The sequence below is a fragment of the Pinus tabuliformis genome, chromosome X, assembly GCF_031772625.1.
Source record: "Pinus tabuliformis cultivar Carrire ecotype Pingquan chromosome X, CPIR1, whole genome shotgun sequence".
Classification (NCBI taxonomy): domain Eukaryota; kingdom Viridiplantae; phylum Streptophyta; class Pinopsida; order Pinales; family Pinaceae; genus Pinus; species Pinus tabuliformis.
The window spans coordinates 1,467,579,871-1,467,595,644 of NC_142308.1; the positions used below are offsets into that span (position 1 = coordinate 1,467,579,871).

The 15,774-nt window shown below is 29.4% G+C and overlaps 1 protein-coding gene across 1 annotated transcript; it reads left to right on the top strand.

Annotated features, from left to right (window-relative positions):
* The first annotated feature begins 7,800 nt into the window (after positions 1–7,800).
* Positions 7,801–12,939, top strand: LOC149145537 (putative CoA ligase CCL5). The gene is made up of 6 exons (XM_089449029.1): positions 7,801–8,787; positions 10,668–10,857; positions 11,302–11,447; positions 12,094–12,161; positions 12,369–12,471; positions 12,820–12,939. The coding sequence occupies exons 1-6, from the start codon at positions 7,801–7,803 to the stop codon at positions 12,937–12,939; spliced, it is 1,614 nt and encodes a 537-aa protein (XP_089305155.1).
* Positions 12,940–15,774: the final 2,835 nt, after the last annotated feature.

Here is a 15,774-nt window from a genome sequence, read left to right on the forward strand (position 1 = left end):
TGCAAATCATCTCAAAACTCACATTACTTAACAAAAAACAAAATAATAATTGTAGAATTCATTTTTAAAATATTCTTACTAATAATTTAATTATGTGTCAAGCAAAATATATATATATATATATATATAAACATATTTGATTTATCATCTAAACAAATAAATAAAATAGGTTAACTAAAATCATTTTGTTAAAATATTTAAATTTCTAACTTTAAAAATTATTAATTAATAATATTCAAAATTATTAGTGTATTATTTTCCAAATCATAACAAAAAGAGTTTATAATATTTATAATGATTTATTTAATATTCTTTGAAGATTTCAAGATTTTGATTAGACTACTATCATTATCTATAAATAAATCTTAGTTATCTAAAGCAATTTTGAATCGAAGTAATATTATTATTTAGAAACATTTTCTTATTAGATAAAACAAAATTTTAATAGCTTGTAAACACAGAATTTCAATTTTGCTCATTTTTGCTAACATTGTTATTTTGGTCCATTAGCTTATTTCTTTGTAAAAAAAAAAAAAAAATTAACTATAACCAAAAACAATTTTAAACCATATTCCAAAAAAAAAAACTAGATAAACATATTTACATGATAAATTCATAATTGAGAGGTAAATATTTACATATTTTTTAATATAGTGTTTGATATAGATAATAAATCCTCCCAAAATAGAACTTTACATAGTGAACCTATGACATAGCATGGTATAGTATGTTTATTTATAATATGTTTAAAAATACTCTTAATTTCACCAAATATTGAAAATAAGTTAATAAATCTATTTGTTAACCTCCCCTCCCAAGACATCTATGCAATTCAAACCCATAATTAGAGATATTGTAGGAATCCATTTTTAATGCTCTTTTTTATTTCTACATAAAGTAAATAAATAGAACCAAATTCTTACAAACCTGAAATGACAAAAGTAACCCAAAAATAAGCAAACAAATGCGTTAACATCCCAAAAAGAGATATGCTATTATAGTGAGATAACCTTGTGTTTGAGAGCTTGGTGTTATACTGTTTTCATCACTCTCTTAATCTAGTAAGTGGTCATGCATTCTCTAAAGAGTTTATATATATATATATATATATATATATATATATATATATAAAAAAATATAAATATAAAGGAAAGTGAATTGGCTCAAGTCTTAATTCTATGCCCCTTAAATCCCTAATGTTATAGATATTTTAAGGAAAATATATATCTATTTATTAATATTTTAATTGCAATAATATTTAATCTACCTAATAACATGTTTATATTTTCTTAGTAGTCAAGCTTAAAGATATTTTCATTGGGTGAGATGAAAGGAATTATAATCTTGGGGCCCTTCTATCTTTTAGATAGAAATTTGTTCTTTATTTCACTAAGCTCCATAAAATTGAGGTAATAGGAAAGTATACATTTTATATTAATTTATAAAAAATAAATATTATGTAGATTTATAATAATAAAATAAATATATCAATAAAAATAAAATATTCGCATATTGTAATTTATAATTAAAAAAAGATAAATTGAAAAGAAAGATCAGATGGACTTAACATCAAAGGATTTTCTCTTTAATTTTATAATAATAGAAAAATAAATAAAAATATATAATATATAAAGTTTACAATGCACGGATATTATAAACCAATCTAAATCCATTTTAACTTTAAATCTCTCAAACTTCAAGAGAGATCAAATCCCTGGAAATGTAAATATTTCCTCAAATTTTACACTCAAAAAAAAAATTATACCTCAAAAAATGTAATCTTCTCAATACTTGATAAATCGAAAGTTAAAATAAATCTAAATTAATTAATACCATATTTATTTGTTATTAAACCAATCATATTCCAATACTTATTACACCTCCATAATACCTACTCTCCCATACCTATAAATTTATCTTAACTAAAAATATTTCTCTACCTTTTATTATGAAACCATCTAAATTTTTATTTTTATATTTTTAAAACTCCTATGATAAATTTTGGTGAGTAATTGAAATCTTATTAAAATATATAAATTGAAATATTTAATAAAAAGAAGTTGCAGGTTAAGTACAGATTGGTTGTTTACAATAATAAAAGCTTCCTTTTACAAATAATAGATAGCTCGATGACAGAAGAAGTTCAAAACAATTGAAGTCCAACTCATTTTATTATAAAAAAATAACAAAAGATATACTCTCTACATAAGGTTGCCATTTCCATTTCCGTGGTAGAAAGTGCACAAGTTGACTTCCCATACCTTTAAGTTGAAGCTAAGAAGAAGCATTGATACGCTAACAAGGGCACAAATCCAAATGACAATAATTTTAACGTAATATGATTTATTTCATCAGAATGTGTGTTTTTATAATTAATAAAATGTATGGAAGTATTATATAATATTTAAAAATTTGTTTTAAAATAGGTTTAACAAAACATTCTAAATACATTGTTTATGGTGAAGTGGATCATATTTATTTGTTTTTCTATGTGAGAGTTATAAATAAATTTGTTTAAATACAATGTTTAGGGTGAAGTGGAACTTATCTATTTGTCTTTTTGTTTGAGCATTATAACTAAATTTGTTTATTTGGTTGTGATTTTCTATAATTTCTTGATCTGTGATTTTTATTTTTGTTAACTTATAAAGATCAACTCACATAATATCTTTTAATTATGATTCATATTTTTATGGCTAAAGTTTATAGTTTGTGATTCACATAGTTAATGAAAACTCTTTAGTTTTGGTAAAGCTTATAATTTATATTTTTTTGAAACAATATGTAATCTATATTTTTATTGACATGGAGATTTAAAATTTGATCATTCTTAATCCAAATTCACCTCATTAAAAGTAATAAAATTAGGGTTTTTTCATCTTTCTAATTTTCTCAAATTCTCTTAAAGTTTCTTCTCAATTTTATTGAAATAATTTTATTAATTACTTTATAGATATCTTTTGTCAAAAAATTTCCTCTAACATGCTAGCTTTGTCCATATAACACAAGTGATGTAACCACACTCTAATAACACTGTGTAGAAAACCTAACCATCCTCAATTTGGGTCACATTATCACCAAACTTAAGATGATAATTTAGTTTTTGAATTTCCTCATATAAAGTGGATCCCATGCCCATATTGCTAAATAAGTAACCCTCTACCATAATAATACTCTATGATGTAGGCCTAATGCATTTTTATTATGAATGCAATATGCACATTACCATGACAACATAATTAAACATGTAGAACACATGTAGATCATAACAATAATATATATATATATATATATATATATATATATATATATAGATGTATATGTATATGTATATATATGTATATATGTATATATATACATATACATATACATATACATATACATATACATATACATATATACATATATACATATACATATACATATACATATACATATACATATACACATATACATATACATATACATATACATATACATATATATATATATATATATATATATATATATATATATATACAACAAAGGCATATAAATGACAATAAGAACACTTATCCTTAAATCTTCTATGTCATCGCAATCCCCCTATTTGTATCACTACCCAAGACAATATTGGTCCACAATTAGCACACAACAAGTTTAGACCAAGGTGCCAAACTCCAATGGCACACCAAACTTCAATCCCTCATTCCCCATTAGTCTGCACAACCCAATAAAGTGCATCCCCCTTCTCTATCACTGCAATCCCTAAGACTAGCCAAGAAGTCGTAAGCGCCTATCGAAACAAGTGTTCTAGTTTACCTCAAAAGTCTCTAGACACTTCCAAGCCTCACACTAAGAAACTTATCTTTGCACTTCTTACAAGGCTCCAATCTAACACAAGAAGAAGTGTACACATTGATCCACCTAAAATCCATAGCAGCCTATGGAAACAAGTGTTCTAGTTTCCATCAAAAGTCTTCATACACTTCCAAGCCTCACACTAAGGAACTTATCTTTGCACTTCTTACAAGGCTCCAAACTAACACAAGAAGAAGTGTACACATTGATCCACCTAAAATATGTAGTGGCCTACGGAAACAAGTGTTCCAGTTTTCCTCAAAAGTCTCCAAACACTTCCAAGCCTCACACTAAGGAACTTATATTTGGACTTCTTACAAGGCTCCAATCTAACACAAGAAGAAGTGTACACATTCATCCACCTAAAATCCAAAAAAATATACGCACAGATCCACTTAAGGTCGAAAAAATATAACAATATCACAAAACCCTCTAATCACACACCTTCCATCTCTTAGAGCAAGTTTCTTGATAAAAATGATAAAGATAAGGGGGAAATGGTAAAAGTCGATGAAGGTTACAATAACCTACCACTTAACATTGCTTGAAAGGCAGAGGAAAAACACAAAATACACATAACTAAACATTTAATCATTAAACTTTCTCACATACACATTCAACGAGTTGAGGTTCTTGGCTCTTTTGGCCTCATACATCTCACAATCGCCAAACCATGGGCATATAAAGCCCAAACTTACTAAATATGGAATCATGTTATTTCTAACTAGACTTGACTCAACTCTGACTAACTTGTTCATGCAAACTCACACTAAATTAGAATTTTCCAAATATAGATTGAACTCAAACTATCTTACGCTAACTTTCCATGCATTGCATACATACGAGATTTATTTACTATTTCCAACAGTCCCCTTTTAATTACGATTGCATGACTCAAAATAACTCAAACGTGACTCAACTATACCTGTTAGGCTTACAATAGAAATTGACTCAATCGTCACTTAAGAATGACCATTGGTCTAAGTCTCAGCTAGGCTTACAATGACTCAAAATTTTTACAACTATGGATTTTGTTTTTTGTTTCTTCCAAATTCTATAGCCTTGAAATTGTTTAAGCTTCACCTTTATTTTTAGCTTTGCTTTCTTGTTGAAAGCTCCATGCTTGTTCACCTTTTGTTGTGGGAGTTTCTTTTTGAATTTGCTTGTCAACATTTTGAAAATTAACTTAGTCTTCTTGAGCATATTCTGACAACTTTCTTCTTCAATAATCTTCTTACTTGTGGATTGTTTCCATTTATACTCACTATCATCAAACTTATAACCAAAATTTAATTTATCATTATAATACACCTGATAACTTGATTGTTGTCATATCATTAGCTCATTGTAAAATTTAAGTTCTTCAAAACTCAGAAATTGAAAGATTTCATCAACATTTTCTTATTCCTCTCCACAAATTGTCGTGTCTTTCACTTTACTTTCATCATCAAGTACTTTTGTTTTTTGTCTATAATATGCACACTCAAGATCATCATTAGGGTTACATGTAAAATCATAATCACCCTCCTTTTTCTCGTTCATCATTTCATTTAATTATTTATTTAGCTATTTCTTTAAGACTATCATCAATTTGTTCAATTGGCTTCTCAATCCATTCTTCAATGAGCTTCAAATCTACATCAAACTTATCAACAACATTGTTTTTAACTTCAACTTCGTGCTATTTTGAATGGAGTTGTCTTTAGTGCGACTTTTTGGAAGCTTTTCGGGTGGGTTTTTCTAGTTAAATTTCTCTAAAATCGGCAGCAATTTATTGAAATCACAAGCTTGATGGGTAATCTCTGCACAATCAAAGTGTCCTAGGGGTTTTTCAAGGTTCTGAATCCAAATATGTAGTTAAAAAACCAGTTTAAATAACCCAAAACAAGATTTCACCTCAAATTTGTCTGTTGGATTCTGGCACCGGAAAGTCCAAAAAGTCGCACTAACTATTTATTTGTTTTTCTATGTTAGCATTACAGATAAATTTGTTTATTTAGTTGTGATTTTCCATAATGTGTTAATGTATGATTTTGATCTTTGTTAATATATGAAGTTTAATTTAGCTAATTCACATTTTTATTGATAAAGCTTATAGTTTGTGATTCATATCGTTTTTGGAAATTTTTTGGTTTTGATAAAGTCTATAGCTTGTGATTCACATTTTTTTTGGAAAGAATTTGTGATCCATAGGAAGTTCAAAATTTAATCATTCTTTATCCAAATTCACCCTACTAATAGATAATAAAATTAGGGCTTTTTCATATTTCTAATTTTCTCAAAATTTCTTAAAGTTTCTTCCCAATTTTATTGGAATAATTTTATTAATTACTTTGTAGATATATTTTGTCAAAAAAATTCCTCTAACATGCTAGCTTTGTCCATATAACACAAGTGATGTAACCTCACTCTAATAGCACTTTGTAGCAAACCTAACCATCTTCAAGTTGGGTCACATTATCACCAAACTTAATATGATAATTTAGTTTTTGAATTTCCTCATATAAAGTGGCTCCCATGCCCATATTGCTAATTAAGTACCCCTAGTACCATAATAATGCTCTATGATGTAGGCCTAATGCATTTTTACTATGAATACAATATGCACATGACCATGACAACATAATTAAACATGTAGAACACATGTAAATCATAACAACATATATATATATATATATATATATATATATATATATATATATATAACACGACAAAAGCACATAAATGACAATAAGAATACTTATCCTTAAATCTTTTATCTCAATGCAATCCCTCCAGTTGTATCTCTAACCAAGCCAATAGTGGTCCACAATTAGCACACAACAAATTTAAACCAAGGTGCCAAACTCCAATGGCACACCATACATAACCCAAGAAAGTGCATCCCCCTTCTTTATCATTGCAATCCCTAAGACCAACCAAGAAGTCATAAGGCCCTAAGGAACCAAGTGTTCTAGTTTCCCTCAACAATCTCCAGACACTTCTAAGCTTCACACTAAGGAACTTGTCTTTTCACTTCTTACAAGGCTCCAATCTAATCCAAGAAGAAGTATACACATTAATCCACCTAAAATCCAAAAAATATATGCATAGATCCACTTAAGATCCAAAACGATAACAATATCACAAGGTCACAAGAACCCTCTAATCACACACCTTCCCTCTCTCAGAACAAGTATCTTGATAAAAATGATAAGTGAGAAATGGTAAAAGTCAATGAAAATTACATTAACCTCCCATTTTAATATTGCTCAAAAAGCAATAGAAAAACCCAAAATACACACAATTAAACTTCTATTCATTAAACTTTCTCACATACACATTCAACAGTACAATTTTTTTCTTGGATCCTCTGGCCATACATCTCACAATGACCCAACCACGTGTATTTAGTTAATTTTCAATATATTAACTGAGAACCCGCAAACTTTCCTTTTAAAATACTTTTTATAACCTGCGCTCTTTCCAAATAATAATAAAGTAAAAGCTTCTAAAGAAAATTATATTTGAAATCACTTCCTTTTTAATGTAAAAAACTTATAGTATTTATAACCTTTAATAACCTTTTATGACACAGCCCTTTCGAATATTTCTCTCAAAGCCTTTAATGATGCTGTCGGAATAGCTTTCGACCTTTAAGAAAAAGCATTCTAAAAAACTCTCCTTAGCATATAGCGTTGGCCATCCCAAGGGAAATAGTTACCATTTTGAAAATCTTTGAAAAGCATTGACAGCGGCCTTTTGCATGTGCAAAACCTCATTTAAGGGATTAAACGACTTACGCATTTATTTTTTTTGGGATTCAACCAACATTATATATTGATCGTGTTATATATTGATCGTGTTACTGAGTACTGAATGCTGTGCAAGGGTAAAGGGATGGAGACCAAATCCTCAATTGACACAAAATTAATGGCAGATAATTAGTGACAGCAGAGTAGGTAGCAGCAGCGATCAATTATGGATGCAAAGAGCGGTTACAGCATGGAGAGTGGAATCTACTACAGCAAAAATGATCCCATTCCTCTGCCCACTCAACACAGGGATGTCACTACCTTCATCTTCTCCCACCACCAGCAACACCACCAGAATCAGCCCATTGCCCTGGTAGACGCCCCCAGTGGCCTCTCGCTAAGTTATCCGGCCCTTCGCCAGAATGTCAGAGCCATCGCTGCGGGACTGCATGGCTTGGGGATTCGAAAACGCGACGTGGTGCTGGTGCTCTCTCCCAATTCCATCGCCCTCCCATGCATCCACCTCGCTATTTTCTCCATCGGAGCAATCCTGACCACCGCCAATCCGTTGTGCACAGAAAAGGAGATTAAGAAGCAGGCCCAGGATTCGGGAACCGTGATTATCTTCGCACCAGAAAATCTGATAGAAAAGTCCCGTTCCACCCAATTGCCTGTTATTGTGATAGAGGGTAATTACACAAAAGCAGAGGGCTGTATTTCTAGTTTAAGCCTCCTCTTGCAGTCCGCCATTAGTGGTTTTCCTTCCGTGGACATCAAGCAGGAGGACACTGCCACGCTTCTGTACTCGTCCGGGACGACGGGCAAGAGCAAGGGAGTCATCTCCACCCATGGAAGTTTGATCGCAGGAATTGTCAGCAGGGACGATATGGGAGCAGGCGACAAGATATATTTGTGCACAGTCCCTATGTTTCATGTTTTTGGGTTTTTCTATACTGTTTCTTGCATTGCAACTGGGAATAGCATGGTGGTCATGCCCAAGTTCGATTTAGGTGAAATGCTTTGGAGCATAGAGCGGTACAGAGTGAACTCTCTGCCTGTTTCTCCTCCAATTCTCGTTGTTCTAAACAAGTCTCTGATTGTTAGCAACTACGATTTGTCGTCGCTTCAGTCGATCGAGTCCGGCGGAGCACCGCTTGGCAGAGACACCATCGACAAATTCAGTGCACTGTTTCCGAATGTGCAGGTTAAACAGGTGACATTTAATTCCTAATTTGGAAATTTCATCTTTTCTGTAATCAATTACAAAATTATTTATTTCCTATCTTTTCTGTAATCAACTACAAATTTACTAGTCTGGATACACTCTCTTAGGATTGACCCTGTGTACTTTCCAAATCGTTTGTTCCCTGGGTGCATCCTTAGGATTGACCCGGTGTACTTTCCACCCTTGGTGCATCTTGAGAATATGATAAAGTTTGATGGAGGTAAATTCATTTTGTTTTAATTTATCAGATTCTCTGATATTTTCAAAATCTATGATTAACATGAACTATAATAAAAAGTCAAACACTTATAGTTTTTTCATACGATAAAAACCAAACACTTATCTGTAAATTTTCAAAATCTATGATTAACATGAACTAGAATAAAAGTCAAACACTTGTAGTTTTTTCATACGATAAAAACCAAACACTTATCTGTAAATTTTGAAAGAGGTAATTTCACTGGATTTTTCTTCATTTTCTAAAATATTTTCAAAAGCGGGAGTCTAAAGAGATTATTTTTTCCCGGAAAATTATAAATTTTGATTAAATCTTGTCAAGATTTTTGTAAATCTAGGTTATAATTGTTAAACTTTAATATTTTGGGTGTTCTAGAGATTTTGGATGGTGTTGAATCCATTTCTACAATCTAAAACATGATTCAAGCAAAGCTACTAAAGGATTTTTTGAAACTTTTTACCTGGATTCCAATCACTTTTGATCATCCAAGCAATTCCTCACCAAATTTGAGGTGAAATCTTGATTTGTGTTATTTAAACTAGTTTTTTGACTGTATTTGACTGTATATATGGATTATATACATTGTGCAACGGATTTTCGATTGCGCAAGATTATTCGTCAAATTTGTGATTTCAACAAATTCCTGTCAGATCTTAGAAAAAATTTGACCAGAAAAAACCACTCTAAAACTTCCAAAAAATTATACTAAAAACAACTCCTTTTATATACACAATAATATCATCTTTTTTAAAATAAATTAATTCATTAAACTTTCAATCATCTTCTTAAATATTTTCAAAATCCACAATCAACATAAGCGGTTATAAAAGCCGAACACTTGACTCTGTATGCACAGTGGCATCATCTTTTTTCGGTTGCCGATTTCGGTGATGTATTAAGTCAGAGTTCTCATTCGTACGGGGTCACATCAAATTTGTGATGTAGGCATGTTGAAATGGTTGATGAACGCATGTTGAAATTCATCAGATTTCTTCTCAAAAAGGCCTGTCTTTAGAACGCATATAGAGGTTTCCTGAACAATGTGTCCAAGTGAGTCCATTTTTCCAGCTGGGTGAATTTTTATATTATTTTAATATGGGTTGTTCATGTTTTGTTTTGTTTTTTTTTTAATTAAATAAGTTACTGTTTTACTTGGTTGATGTGAATGTTGACTACAAAGTAATTTTCCCTCATGACAATTTGTCATATATTAGATAAGAATTAGAAATATGTATTGGACACATTATTATTTAATAAAAAATATTTAATATTGCATATGTCAAAATAAATATTAAATATTTTAATATATATAATATTAAATATATTATTGAAAGGATGTTTACTTTTCAAGGGCTTATTCAAAATCATTACATCACAATTTGTTTATTATATTATTAAGCAGAAAAATAATTATAATCCGCTTAATTTTCTTATTATCTTTGTTGATTTAAAAAATACAAAACAAAGCCCAATGGGTATTCATTCTATCATATGTTATTTTATTGTTTGGGATTTCTATTTTCATAACCCTGAATTCTAGTGTTTGTAAATTTCCAAGATGGAAGAATTACTTATATTTTTCCTTCAGTGAGACAGGTGAAGCTGATTGAAGATGCTTAATATTTTGTAGGGGTATGGGTTGACAGAGTCCATGGGTCCAGTGACATTCATTAAAACCAAAGAAGAAAACACACCCCATGGAACAACAGGTTTGCTGGCAGCTAACATGGAAGCCAAAGTGGTGGACACAGTCACTGGCAAAGCGCTGCCACCCAACCATAAAGGCGAGCTTTGGCTGCGGGGACCGACAATAATGAAAGGTATTCCTACGCATCATTCTACATATTTTCTTCGGAATTCGAAAGAAGGCGAAGACCATATAGCTTTTCTTAACCATTAAAAATGGAAAAATCACAGACCACAATGCCGTTTTTTTATTATTCCGCTGCGAGATTGGGAGAGTGCTGAGTATCAGGAGGCTATAACAACCAGAGTTGTATAAGTGAGATTTTTTTAGGGTTTCTGGTGGATTGTGAGATTTTTTTAGGGTTTTTGGTGGATTTTTGTTTAAAATATGGTGAAAATTTTGTGGATAAATTTTAATGTGTTATTTAAATTGGTTTATTTAGTATTATCAATTTAAGGCAAATGAAACCATATCGATATTTATCTAGCTAGAGACAGGTCCAGCATTTCGGCATGGCTTGATCTGTCCCAGGTTCTGACCAAAGAAATACCATTAAGGCTTTTAGTAATTCATGCAGGTTATTTTGGTAATAATGAAGCAACTGCATCAACTTTGGACTCTGAAGGGTGGCTGAAAACCGGGGATCTATGTTACATTGATGAGGATGGCTTCCTTTTTGTTGTGGACAGATTAAAGGAGTTGATCAAGTACAAAGGATTTCAGGTACAAAGCATTTCAGGGAGCTCTAGTTCGATGCAAATTCAAAATATTTGTCTTAGGATTTTTATTTTTATAATTTTGGTTATGTTGAGATTAACGGAAGGACATTCCATAGTTAATAGTGTTGGGTATATGGTTTTGTGATTCCTGATTTTATGTGAGTTGTATTTGAATGAAGTTTATAAATAGGTTTATTTGTCTTTATTGTATGTGTGTTAAGTATCAAGTACTAAAGGTCGAGTAGTTTGAGGGCCAAGGGTTGAGTAGAGTCTCCCCAGTTAGTGTATGTGTATGGGACCAAGAGTTGAGTAAGGCACTCTGCAAACTTGATCAAGGTTTTGACCAAAACTAATAAAATTTAGGTTTTTCATGGGAGTTGGGTTTTCCATGATAATTATTCTTGAAGTTTTCGCCGAAGGCTAATAAAATTTTATTAAGCTAGGTTTTTCATCGGAGTTAGGGTTTTCCCATGATAATTGTTGGTGTTCTTTATGTGTGATCACTTATATTTCCGTTCGTGATTAATGTTGGATTTACCTTACCTTTTAATACATAGCAAATTACCCCTAGAAGAATTACCATTTGAGCGACCTTTAGTTTGATACAAATCCAGAATATTTATCTGGTCAGAATTTATTTATCTGGGCAGGTTGCTCCAGCAGAATTAGAGGAATTGCTCCTCTCAAACCCAGAGATTACTGATGCAGCTGTTATCCCGTGAGTAGCATTTACCATACTTTTGGAGCTAACATACTTTCAAAAAAGCTCAACACTTAGCTGTATTTTACCACTTCTGGATCTAATAAACATTTTTTAGTGGTAGCCAAAATTCAACATTTGGGCTGATAGCACAGACCCTCGGCAACATTACTGAATCTCCTTCGTTAGTACTAATTAATTTAGGCATACAATTCTGTGTGTCAGGTATCCTGATAAGGAAGCAGGTCAAATACCAATGTCATTTGTTGTGAGGAAGCCTGGTAGCAATCTGTGCGAGGATGATGTAAAAAAATTTGTTGCAAAACAGGTAGATGCAGTTCCCTATTTTGTTTGCTAATTGTACATTTAGTTTTTGTTTCTGTTTTTTTGATGATTCATTTTGCAAAAAAGTTTTTGTTTCTGTTTTTTTGATGATTCATTTTGCAAAAAAGTTTTATGTAAAATTATGTTAGAGAAGAAAATTTTATATTGGAAACTGAAGTGTTTTGTAAAGTTATATGAGTGATTAAAAATTTACATTCAATTTTTTGGGCTGACTAACTGATCCATGTAGAGCCCAATTACAGATTCCTAGGGTATTTAAAAATAAACATAAAGCTTTGGTTTATCCTGTCCACTCCTGAGAGAAATTTGGTGTTATACTTGTTGAGTGCAGGTTTCACCGTACAAGAAAATACGGCGAGTGGCATTTGTGACTTCAATTCCGAAGTCCCCATCTGGAAAAATCTTAAGAAAAGATTTGATTTATCAGGTTCTGTCCACCTCCAGATTGTGAGTCGTGACCATGAATATTGTGAATCAATTAGCTGCGATTTTTAGAGTAGACAATATGTATTTTAAATTTATTTAAAGATGAAAGGATGGATGGATTTGTTTGATCGTGTACCGTATAATTCTGTAATCCATTGGCTGTGCATTTTCAGATAGAGCTGCTATATAATAAAATAAAATTATATAATAAAATAAAATCAGATAATTATTATTTCTGATTGCTTTAAAAATATTTATATATTTATTATATTTTTTAAATAAATATTATATATTTATTATATTTTTTAAATAAATAAATATTTTTATTTGTATATTTTTTTTTCTTTTTAATAAATTTAACAAAAACTATATCTTTATCATGTCCAATATATCATTAAAATTACTATTTATTCGATATCTATAAACTTTATTTACATATTTTTAAAATAAATAAACATTCCTATTTGCATATTTTGTGTCACAAAAACTAAGATCAATTACACTTGCTTGACCTGCTTTTTTTTCCAGAGAGAAAATCATCATGGATTATATTAAGAGAATATAAAGTTTTGAATACATACAAATTGTCCATCCCATCCTGAAACAAAATTCAGAAAAAATCGAACAACAGATTATACAGATAGTCCACAAAACTATGACAGTCCAGATATTCTTGACCTGCTTTAGTATATTCTTGACCTGCCTTAGTATTGACGTACCATATTTGTATGGAAATGGACAACATTGCCGTACGAAGAGAATTTTGAAAAGCAGTTGGGGAAATAATCGGGAAATTTTAAGTTGTTAGGTTTATATAATTTAGATATTTAAAAATTTTAGGAAAGTTAAATTTATTTTAATTTATTTAATTTTTATTTAAAAAATCAAAATTACATTGTTAGATATTTTTTAAAGTTTTAAGTTAATTTTTTTTTATCATTATTTTTATTTAACTATTACTAACTTTGAAATTTAACTAATTACTCAAAGAAATCCTAATTTGCTATAAAATTTTATTTAAATAAAAATAAATTAATTAATTAGAATAATAAAATTAATAAATATATAAAAGTAAATATAATAATAATTTTAGAGTTAGTTTATGAGGTGTAGAATACATTAAGGTAGGGTGCTCTTTTCAGACACTCTGGTATAAAATTTACAGTTTTAAATTTTTTTTGGAAAATATCTAGTTATGCTAAGGGTTTGTGTGGCCTAGGCCAAGTATGGACCAAGTATGATTCCTAGGTGATTTTAATATCTTAAATATTCTTGTATCGTTGTTACTGAAACCACAAGTTAGTCTTGCAAATCATCTCAAAACTCACATTACTTCACAAAAAAACAAAATAATAATTGTAGAATTCATTTTTAAAATATTCTCACTAATAATTTAATCATGTGTCGAGAAAAAAAAAAAAAAAAAAAAAATATATATATATATATATATATATATATAAACCTATTTGATTTATCATCTAAACAAATAAATAAAATGGGTTAACTAAAATCAATTTGTTAAAATATTTAAGTTTCTAACTTTAAAAATTATTAATTAATAATATTCAAAATTATTAGTGTATTATTTTCCAACTCATAACAAAAAGAGTTTATAATATTTATAATGATTTATTTAATATTCTTTGAAGATTTTAAGATTTTGATTAGACTACTATCATTATCTATAAAATAAATTTTAGTTATCTAAAGCAATTTCAAATTGAAGTAATATTATTATTTATAAACATTTTCTTATTAGATAAAACAAAATTTTAATAGCTTGTAAAGACATAGAATTTCAATTTTGCTCATTTTTGCTAACATTGTTATTTTGGTCGATTAGCTTATTTCTTTGTAACAAAAAAAAAAAAAAATTAACTATAACCAAAAACAACTTTAAACCATATTTCAAAAAAAATAAAACTAGTTAAACATATTTACATGATAAATCCATAATTGAGAGGTAAATATTTATATATTTTTTTAATATAGTGTTTGATGAATAGATAATAAATCCTCCCAAAACAGAACTTTACATAATGAACCTATGATATAGCATGGTATAGTATGTTTATTTATAATATGTTTAAAAATACTCTTAATTTCAACAAATATTGAAAATAAGTTTCCAAATCTATTTGTTAACCTCCCCTCCCAAGACATCTATGCAATTCAAACCCATAATTAGAGATATTGTAGGAATCCATTTTTAATGCTCTTTCTTATTTCTACATAAAGTAAATAAATAGAACCAAATTCTTACAAACCTGAAATCACAAAAGTAACCCAATAAGCAAACAAATGCATTAACATCTCAAAAAGAGATATGCTATTATAGTGAGATAACCTTGTGTTTGAGAGCTTGGTGTTATATTGTTTTCATTACTCTCTTAATCTAATAAGTGGTCATGCATTCTCTAAAAAGTTTATATATATATATATATATATATATATAAAAATGAAAGTGAATTGGCTCAAGTCTTAATTCTATGCCCCTTAAATCCTAATGTTATAGATATTTTAAGGAAAATATATATCTATTTATTAATATTTTAGTTGCAGTAATATTTAATTTACCTAATAACATGTGTATATTTTCTTAGTATTCAAGCTTGAAGATATTTTCATTGGGTGAGATGAAAGGAATTATAATCTTGGGGTCATTCTATCTTTTAGATAGAAATTTGTTCTTTATTTCACTAAGCTCGATAAAATTGAGGTAATAGGAAAGTATACATTTTATATTAATCTATAAAAAATAAATACTATGTAGATTTATAATAATAAAATAAATATATCAATAAAAATAAAATATTCACATATTGTAATTTATAATTAAAAAATGATAAATTGAAAAGAA